The following is a 10,752-nucleotide window of genomic DNA, read 5'->3' as shown; positions in this document are numbered from 1 at the left end:
TTGTGAGTACCTGAGGCTCCTACCGACTCCCCCTGAGGACCCAGAGCCTTCTCAGTTGCACCATCCCATTAAAATGACGGTTTTAGCCTATCCGTGTGTCTGTGTCTGCTATGTTTCTCTTTATTTAAAGGCATTCATTGGGTCTTCTATGGAAATCATTTCTTAAATTTACTGTCTTCAGTATTTCTTTTTTTGTTCATTTGTTAAAAATTTCCTAAAACCATTTTTCTGAAGTATACCATACAATCAGAAAAGTGTACAAATCATAAGTGAACGTATTAATGATTTTTACAAATTTAACATACCCGTGTAACCTGCACCCAGGTGAAGAAAAGAATATTAGTACATCACAGTCAGGACCACAAAGGCTAATTCTCTAGCCTGACTTCGAATACCATAAATCCTAGCACCTGTTTTTGAATTTTATATAAATGGAATTATACAGTAAGTACTACTTTGCACCTGGCTTCTTGTAATCTATATTATTTTTTATGACATTTATTTGTATTTTTTGGTGTAACTGTAGTTTATTCACTCTCAATGTTGTATAGTATGACATTGGGGAATATACTACAATTTATGTGACTGTTTTAGTGTAGATCATCATTTGTGTAGTTTTCAGCGTTACGAATAATGCTGCGATGAACGTTCTTGTACATATTTTGGAAGCTAATAGGCAAGCATTTTTGTGGCTATATACCCAGGAGAGGAATTGCTAGTCATAGGCCTTACATATACTCAGTTTTAGTAGCTATTGCCAAATTGTCTTCCAAATTGGTTATATTAATTTGTGCTACTACACACAGTATCTGAGAGTGCCTGTTGTTTTACATTCTTTTCCACAATTCGTATTTTCTGCCTTTTCTGGTAACTTCAAACTTAGTTTATTCTTCTTTATAATTGCTTAAAATGTAAAGTGAGTTTATTTACATGTGATTTTTTTTTTCTTAATGTAGATATTTATTGCTAAGTTTTCCTCTTAGAACTGATTTTGCGGCATCTCATAGGTTTTGGTATATTGTGTTTTCATTTTCATTTGTTTGAAATTATTCTTTTATATCCATTTTGATTTGTCTTTGACCCATTGGTTGTTCAGGGGTGTATTTTTAAATTTCCACATATTGTAAAATTTACATCTTTTGTCCTATTATTGAATTTTAGTTTCATAATATTGTGGTTTAACACCATACACCAAAGGATCTGGTAGGAGTTTCAATCAGATGTGCATCTGGTCATAGTCAGACAGATTTAGGTATCAGCTGTGGAACAAGCAGGAGCCTGTTAACCAGCTTCAGCCCTTTTTGGCTGTGGTCCAGAAGCTGTGTAGAATGCTGATTTGGCCATGGACAAGAAAACCTTTGTAGAAGTTCAGATTTTACAGAGAAGTTCCAACACTCTGTTGGAGCTAAAAAATAAAAATAAAAATTTGGACACATTGGAATGGGTAAGGGGAATTTTACCAGTATCACGTCTCCCCACAAAGCAGTATAGCTGAAAGCTACAGGAGGCTGGGGATCTTGCCCATGGGGGGAAAGGGAGAGCAATGAGTGAGTGCTCGGCGTCACCAGCTGTGCAGGACACTACTAAAGAAACCCATCTCTCTCCCGAAGTAATACAATGAGATCTCAATGACTGGGAGCCGGGTGGTTACTAGGAAAGAAGCAGATAGAATATCAGAGTGATTTAAAGGGATATGGTTCCTGCAGACTGCATTCTGGATTCCAGGAAGAAGCCTGGGCATAATCACTGGGGATACCTCACCTGAGGATTCCTTATCTGGTCTGCCAGCTACCCCAATTTCCTAACTGCCAGGAGCTGTCAACAAAATCAGGGGAAATGTGGTGGTGAGATTGAGCTCAGGTAGACAGGAAGTACGCACAGAAAAGAAGCCAAGTCTGTGGGTAAGGGAGAAATCACAATCTAGAACTATAATGCCATCTTTGGGAAATCAAACGAGTTTTCCATCAGTCACCTGGTGCACTATAACACTAACAGAGGACATACAAATTTAAGAATTCTGCCACAAGAGGGTGCATAAAGTATGGAGCAGGTATATCCAAACAAAGTTAGGGAAAGCCCCACCTATAATGAAGACCAACAAAATGTATCTTACATCTGAAGCAGCTAGTAAAGATTAGAAGGGAACACTGCTACTTGAGATTGAAATCAGAAACACAAAACTCCAAGGAACATGAAAAGTGAATGAAACGTAATATAGTAAAAGATCAGAATAATTCTCCAATAACTGAACCCAAAGACAAGGAGACCTGCAATTTACCTGAGAAATAATTCAAAATATCTGTTTGAGGAAACTCAATGAACTATAATAAAAAAACAACCCTCAGAAAGATAATTAAATGAAATCAGGAAAACAATACACAAACAAAATGAGAAATTTAAGAAAGAAAGAGAAATTATTAAACAAACAAAAAACACAACCAAACAGAAACTCTGGAGCTAAAGGATAAATGAATTAAAAAATGGAACAGAGAGCATCAAAAGCAGAATAGATCAAAGGTAAGATAGAATCAGTGAATTAAATGATAGGAACTTTGAAATAAACTAGTCAGAGGAGAACTATGAAAAAAGAATAAAAAAGAGTAAAGAAAGCCTACATGATCTAATGGGATACCACCAAAAGAATGAATATTAGAATAATTAGAGTTCTAGAAGGAGAAGAAAGAGAGAAGGGGCGGAGTTTATTTAAAGATATAATAGCTGGAAAATTCCCAAGCCTGGAAAGAGTTTTAACATCTAAATTCATGAAGCTAAGAGATCACTTCATTATTTCAATTAAAAATGATCTTCCATAAGATGCATTATAATGAAACTGTCACAAATCAAAGACAAAGAGAGAATCTTAAAAGCAGAAAGAGAAAAGACTGTAATTTATAAAAGAACCCCCATTAGGTTATCAGTGAATTTCTTAGCAGAAATCTTATAGGTCAGGAGAAAGTGGTATGATATATTTAAAGTGCTGAAAGATCAAAATGCCAGCCAAGCATACTCTATCTGGCAAAATTATCCTTCAGAAATGAGTGAGAAATAAAACTTTCTCAGAAATACAAAATTTGAGGGAGTTCTTCACCACTAGACCTGCCTTACAAGACATGCTTAGGGAGTATTTCAAACAGAAATAAAAAGACACCAATTATTTACATGAAAACATAAAAATATACAACACTTTGGCATATATATATATATATATATATATATATATATATATATATTCAGAATTAGAAAACTGTAATATGATGGTGTGTTAACAATTTAATGATAGTGTAAATGTTAAAGAAAAAGTATATTCAAAATAACTATAGCTACCATATTTTTAACAAATACATAATATAAAAAGTGGTAAATAATGATATCACAAACATAAAAAGGATAAATAAAAAGGTAAGTTTTTGTATGTGATTGAACTTAATTTGTTACCAGTAAAATGAACTATTATATCTATAAGGTGTTTTATGTAAGCCTCATGATAACCACAAAGCAAAAACCTATAGTAGACTCACAAAAGATAAAGAGAAGGGAATCATAGCCTACCACTGAAAATCATCAATTCACAAAGGTAGGCAGCTAGAGAGGAAAAAAGGAACTACAAAATAGCCAGAAAACAATTAATAAAATGATATTAGTAAATCCTTACATATCAATAATTAATCTACATGACAATGAAGTAGATTCTCCAATCAAAAGGACAGAGTGACTGAATGGATAAAAAACAAAACAAACAAAAAACAACAAAAACAAGACCAAACAATATGCTGCTACAAGAGACTCACTTCAGCTTTAAGGACCCACATAAGCTCAAAGGGAAGGGATGGAAAAGGATATTCCATTCAAGTGGAAACCAAAAGAAATTGGAAGTAGCTGTGCTAATATTAGACAAAATAGACTTTAAGTCAAAAAACAGTAACACGAGACAAAGAAGATTATTATATAATTATAAAGGGGTCAGTTCATCAAGCAGATATAACAATCATAAATATATATGCACCCAAATATATTTGGCACCTAAATATATTAAGCAGATACCAGCAGATCCCAGGGAAGAAATAGATAACAATAAAATAATAGTAGATTTCACCCCACTTTCAGCAATGGATAGATCATCCAGAGAAAAAGTCAACAAGGAAATGTTGAACTTGAATTATGCTTTACAGCACATGGGCCAAACAGATATATATGGAACATTTCATCCAATAGTAGCAAAATACACATGCTTCTGAAGGACCCACAGAACACTTCTCCAGGATAGATCATATGAGAGGCCACAAGACAAGTCTTAGCAAATTTATTAAGAGTGAAATCATAACAAGCGTCTTTTCTGACAACAATGGTTAAAACTAGAAATCCACAAGAGAAAAGCTGGAAAATTACAAACATGTGGAAACTAAATAACACATTGCTGAACAACCAATGGGTTATACTAACAAATTGGGTAACCTAGAAGTGGGTAAATTCCTAGAAACATAAAACCTACTAAGACTGAATCAGGAAGAAATAGAAAATCTGAACAGGCCAATAACAAGTATGAAGATTGAATCAGTAATCAGAAACCTTCCAATAAAGAAAAGCCCAGGACCAGATGGTTCTATAAACATTTAAACTAGTATCAATACCAATCCTTTTCAAATTCTTCCAAAAAATTCAAGACAGGGAATACTTCTAAACTCATTTTATGAGGCCAGTATCCACCTGACACCAAAGGCAGATGAGGACACTACAAGAAAGAAAATTATAGACCAATATTCCTACAAATGTAGATACAAAATTCTCAACAAAACATTAGAACTGAATTCTACAGCACAATAAAAAGATCATACACCATGATCAAGTGGGATTTCTTCCTGGGATGCAAGGATATTCAACATACCCAAATAATAAATGGGATACACAAAATGAAAGATAAATATCATATGACCATCTCAATAGCTGAAAAAGCATTTGACAAAATACATCTTTTCATGATAAACACGCTCTACAAATTGGGTACTAAAGGAATGTACCTCACCATAATGAAGGTCATATATGACAAACCCACAGCTAACTTCATACTCAAGGAAGTTGCCTATGCAGCTAGACTTGCATTCCACGCTTGAAGGAAGTTTAGAAGCATAATTAATTTGGAAAAGAGAATGAATTCCTCTTTGGTGTAAAGCAAATAATTCATAGTTAATTGACTCAGAAGAGCATGAATTGCAAATTCAAGCAAGTATACAAACGAATGAGGGTTTCCAATATTTAAGCAAGCTAACAAGATTTGAAATGCAAATCCTTCACCATATATTTGATGGAAAGGGAACTGACTCTGGGTGGTGAACACACAATGTGAGATATAAATGACATAATACAGGATTGTACACCTGAAATCTATGTAATTTTACTAACGATTGTCACCTCAATAAACTTTAATTAAAAAAAGAAAAGAAAAAAGAAATGCAAATCCTGAATGATAAAAGTGTTCCAGGATAGAAAGAATCAGAAAACCAAAATCCTGTTTTTTGTGGGATTCCAATCTAATTAAGCAAGCCATACATGATCATTTTTATCTCATCGGTGATTACAGGACAAGTTCAAACCACAGGGGCCATCCCAACATCCTGTGAGGTATGAGAAGGGGAGAGAGATGAGGATGTCTCTGTCTCCCTGGCTTATGGTCACAGAAAGGAAGTGGGGTTGTCACTCAGAACACTAGGGAAACCAGTGGGTTTTTTGTCCTCTGCCTTATCTTGGCTCACTCTGGATAAAATGAGCAAAAGGAGAAAGCAGAGATAAATGACTCTGGGTGGTGAAAACACAACATGATATATAGATGATGTATTACAGCATTGTACACCTGAAACCTATGTAACTGTACTAACAATTGTCACCCCAATAAACTTTAATTAAAAAAAGAAACCCATCTCTCTGTCTCTCGCTATGGAATCTTTAAAGGCTCAGTTCGAGTTGGTCAGCCCCTTAGCTAAATGAGAGACATCAATTCCGCTTCTTATTTAAGTCAGCTCTAAGCAAAAATGAACTTCCCTAAAGACAGAGATTTTTCTTGCCTTTGCAGCTTCTCAGAATCTCTATTACAAATTCTAGACATCCCAGATATCACTTTTAGACAACAAAATTTTTGCTGTTGAATGAGAGGTACATGAGGGAGTGATATCCAGAAAGAATTCTGAAGGAAGTTTGCCCTATATTGTATCAAACTCCTTTCACATTTTATTGTTTTACCGAGAGATTTGGTCAATGTATAATTTAAAAAAAGGCTTTGGATCTTAGAAGTGAGTTTCTTTTGGATGTGTTAATGTACGGAGACTGACCCTAGTTAGCCAATGTCTGTGCAGGTTCCATATTTAAAGAAGCCTAGAAAAACTAGAGGGTGCTCATGTAACAGACACACGTTGTGTCAAAAGAATAGTTTGCAGCTACCATTGTTAATAACAGAGTTCCTTTCCTGACAGAGTATACGAATACAGATGTTTGGTTTTGTGGAATAGTAAGGTAGAAAAAGTGTAGTGTTGGCTTATCTATCTTTGGTTTCTTGTAGAGATAGGCAGTTCTGTTCAGTCAAGACTTAAGCAGATTCCAGAGAGTTTCTGATTCTTCCAGCAGAGGGAACCCAGGTTCTGTCCCCTACTTTGGGGATCACTTCTTTAATGGGTCTTTTAGTAGTGTCACCTCATCCGGTTGGAAAGAGAGGCTCTTCATATAATCAGCAGGCTAGATTATTTTTTTAATTTTATTTTTTTTAACTCTTCATTACAGTGTTTATTTTTGTTTATTGTTTTTCTTGTAGATTATTTTTATCTTTTAGTTTATCTGTGTGTATAGAGAACATACATCTGAAGTGAAAGAGTGAAATGAGAAACAAGCCTAAGGCTACCTGGGATGTTATGAGGCCACAGTTCCAGAAGATTCAGTGTTCTTTAGATAAGGATTCCCTGCTTTCTTCAGAATATGATAGTTTTCCTGGGCCTTATCTTGATACATTCCATACTCTGGATACTTAATAAATGACCAAGGTCACCACTCCAGGCCATATCTAATCCCATTCTATTTTAACCTATCTCCCCTAATGACTCCACAGTTTGGGCCTCTCAGAGGAGGACACATTCTACTGTATTCTTAGCATCTTCTCCCCTGAAGACACCAACACTGGATTTTGTCAAGGCCTAAACAGTGTCTGTGAGGGTAGAACCCCTCACAACCCCTTATACTTTCTTACCCACTGTTCTCCTGTCATCTTCCCAGTTGCATTGAATGGGTGGAAAGGCCGCACTGTCATTTCAGGCCAGGACTTCTCCATTGTTTCCTCAGCTCTGTACCTGATCAGCAATTGGCTATTTGCAGCTAGAGAGAGCCCCACCCTCTGAGAGTCACTTGAGAGTACAAGCTGTGTTCAGCACCAAAGCTCAAGAAAATTGTTCCTCAACCAGAATGTCTACCCTACTCTGCCACTGCTCTTCTCATCCCATGCAAAACTCACACACTCCATGCATGTGTGTATGGGTTGACGGGTTGAGCAGTTGGGTGGACATTCAGTAGCATCACAGGAGGCAGTAGGACAGCCAGCATCACAACCGACATTGCTAGTTTTGTCTGTCACACTTTCATAAAGTTGGCTGGTAAAGAAAATGAGTCTAGATGGATTTAAACAGTTCATTACTTACATACAGAGCAAAGCATGGTGTTAGCTCCTAGTCCCACAGGATAACACTCAACGAGAAGGGCCAGAGGATGGGTAGCAGAGGTGGGGGGCCACTCTGCTGCTGAGGAGCCAACTCTAAATCATAGCCAAGTGGTCTCATAGCCTGAAGATGAACCACAAGTAGGCTGAGGTGGAAATCAGGGAGGTGGATGAACCTGCCTTGTGGCAGCTCATTGGAACATGGCCTTTCTCTTTGTGCTTCAGGAAGAACTACAGGGTCAGGCTCAGTTGTGAATCAAGCCAGCCTGCAGTTAAGCTGTGCCTGTGTGGACTATGTGAGAGATATACAAGGTCGTGAGGGAGCTAGGGCAGATCTATTCCTCTACAGATGGGAGGATCAAAAAAGAGGTAAGACGGGAGCTTAAGGGATGACAGGGTAAAGCCTAAGGATAAAGGTGTTCTTGTAATTGGAAGCCTCTATAAATAAATAGGACATCCTTTCTATGAGTAAAGAGGGAAATAGGCATTGAGGAGGGTGTGGATATCACTTTGAAGTGAGAAAATGTATTCTAAATTGTTTTCATGAGAAGCATAGCTGTTTTTAGGAAGGCTGCAGCTCAGCTTTTAAAATCCCAAATCATGAGACTCTGAAGGCTTATAAAAAAATGCTAAAAGTCAGCAGTTGTGGGCACATCACAGTGTCACAGTTTAATCTAAATTCCTTGGCTGTGTGAAAGATGGGGGGTGGGCAAGGACTTGCAAGTTAATTGCCATTTGCTGGTTTCTCATGTCAGGGCAGGGTTTCCTTTGGCACAGCACTCCAGATGAAACATGCAGTAGCCCACTAGCTTTTCACTTCTATAGCACCCAAGTCTGCAGGTACCAGTTCTATAGCAGCTCTTGTGCAATTCTGGTGACATTGGATTCAAGCCTGGAAAGAAAATGAATGAAAGGATAATTCACCATAGGCTGTTTGGATTATAAAGTGATGAGTCCCTCTACTGTTATCACACTGGATTCCGAAGATCCTAGGTCATAATGATGGATTCTGCTTGCATCAATTGATTCTGATTCAATTGAATCAATTGATTCTAATGGAAAAAAAAATGAACTAGTGCTATGGATTGAATTGTGTTGCTCTTCTCCTCACCCCCCATTCATATGTTGAAACCCTTAACATCAGTGTGACTGTATTTGGAGATAGGGACTTTAGGAGGTAAAGTTCTGTGAGGTCATAAGAGTGAGACCCTAATGCATTAGGATTGGTGGCCTAAATGAATAGGATTGGTGTTTTTATTGGTGGAAGACCCTGAAAGAAGATGGCTGTCTATAAGCCAGGAAGATAACTCTCGTTAGAAAATGAATCAACCTGCAGTTGATTTTGGACTTTCCACCCTCCAGAACTATGAGAAAATAAATTTTGTTTAGGTCACATATCTGTAGTAGTTTGTTATGGCAGTCTGAACTGATAAAGACAATTGGTAACTTGGAAGTTTGCCCAAATTGGTCATACTCTAACCAATCAAGTTAGAGTGGTCATTAATTCATTATTTAATTATTTATTCATTCCCAAACCAGGTTTTATAAATCCAGGGACTGTTGGGGTACAGGTTTGAGTATGATATAGACCTTAGTCTCAAATAATTTTCAGTCTAGACAAAAAGAGAAGAAACACAATATACCTCCGAGAGAGGAGAAACCATGAGAAGTCAAGTGAAACATTTGCAACATGGAGTGGTGCTGTGAGTTCAGAAGAAGATGAAATCAATTCTGAAGATTTGAGATGTCTTGTTGGAGTCCAGACCATTTGAGCTGGGCTTACAATTTGTAAACATGCTTCTCCATAGAATTAGCAAAATGTGAATGTTTCTTTATGTTTATATGTAAGAGGGTGTTAAAAGGACAAGCGTGCCAATATTTGGCCATCTGTACGTTTTCTGAGCCAGTACAAACCCTATCCAAGTCATCGTACCCTGGAGGACAATTGTCCTTTAGGGAAAACAAAGGATCAGGGTTACTTAGCTCACAAGAGGGAAACCCAAGAAGAGTAAGTGTAATGGTCTGCATATGAGTCGAGAAATTTCTATGGAAATGACAAGTTATGGGAATGTATAAGACACTAAAAGAATATCGTAGATTATATGCAGTCTAGAGACCTTGAATCCATTGCCATAAACTTTAGTGGAATTGATCCCATCACCAGCTTCAAGAGGCCTGGATCCTAATTCCTAAATCCAGCCTATTGGGTCACACGATCTGAAAATCTGGTTCATTTGCCTAGAGAATAGATTTCATAAGTCAGGCACTGCCCATATCATATATAGGCATAGTCTATACATATCCCATTTAATCCTTGCACGACTCTGAGATTCCTATTATTATTTCCCTTTTGTAAGTGAAGAAACTAAGGTTCAGAGAAATTCAGACCTTTGCCTATAGCTGTAAAGTTAACAAGCTGGAGAGCCAAGATTCAAGCTCAGACCTTGCTGACATCAAAGCTGGTTGATACTATTTCCACTTTAAAAATTAAGAGGTCTGTGGTGGGAGGACATACATAGATTTGTTTAGTGAAATTTCTCTTCTAGACAAAGGACCCCCCAGGAAGATTCCCATTTTACCTGCCAGCACTGGGTCCCAAAACACAAGGACGGCAAACACAGTGAGGAGACGCTTCATGGCTAGGAGCTTCTGCTGAGGAGGCTGGTGGCAAGGTCTAACACTGGCTGTCAGAGAGCACAGAAGAAAGGTTGGGCACACACTCCCGTACAAAGCTCTCAGGTCCCGGGTATGCCTTGATCCAGGTGGCTATGCTACACTGGTCTCCTCCAAAGCAGCTGAGTTGGCTGCTTATAGGAGGGAAACACTGACAACCATTTCCTGTTTGACAGCTTTTCCTTTTGACAAAGGCACTGTCTCCCGACGTGGGTTTTCCAAAAGTACTAATGGAGACCTAAGCACTATATGCTTTTTCCTTTTTAAATAAAGGACATTTATTTTGATTGGTTTTTATATTACAACCAACATTAAATGTTAATTTTAGAAAATTTGTAAAATATTAAAAATTACAGGGAAAGGAGTTACACTTGAACACCACTTCTCAGAGA

The 10,752-nt window shown here is 37.3% G+C and overlaps 1 protein-coding gene across 1 annotated transcript; it reads right to left on the bottom strand.

The window, feature by feature from the left end:
* Positions 1-8,433: 8,433 nt before the first annotated feature.
* On the bottom strand, positions 8,434-10,324 carry DEFB134 (defensin beta 134). The gene is made up of 2 exons (XM_019733082.2): positions 10,267-10,324; positions 8,434-8,579 (listed from the first exon to the last, which is right to left on the bottom strand). Exons 1-2 carry the CDS (start codon positions 10,322-10,324, stop codon positions 8,434-8,436), a joined length of 204 nt encoding a protein of 67 aa, XP_019588641.2.
* Between the last annotated feature and the right edge of the window lie 428 nt (positions 10,325-10,752).

Source organism: Rhinolophus sinicus, linkage group LG07, assembly GCF_036562045.2.
Source record: "Rhinolophus sinicus isolate RSC01 linkage group LG07, ASM3656204v1, whole genome shotgun sequence".
In the NCBI taxonomy this organism is placed as follows: domain Eukaryota; kingdom Metazoa; phylum Chordata; class Mammalia; order Chiroptera; family Rhinolophidae; genus Rhinolophus; species Rhinolophus sinicus.
Note: the sequence above shows the minus strand (reverse complement) of the source record. Positions and strands in the feature narration are given on the sequence as shown.

Excerpts from the sequence above, each read along its gene's own strand:
- DEFB134 (XM_019733082.2), bottom strand. The coding sequence starts at position 10,324 with ATGAAGCGTCTCCTCACTGTGTTTGCCGTCCTTGTGTTTTGGGACCCA. Across the intron at positions 8,580-10,266 it reads TTGGGACCCAGTGCTGGCAG|GCTTGAATCCAATGTCACCA; the intron begins GTAAAATGGGAA and ends TTTTCTTTCCAG.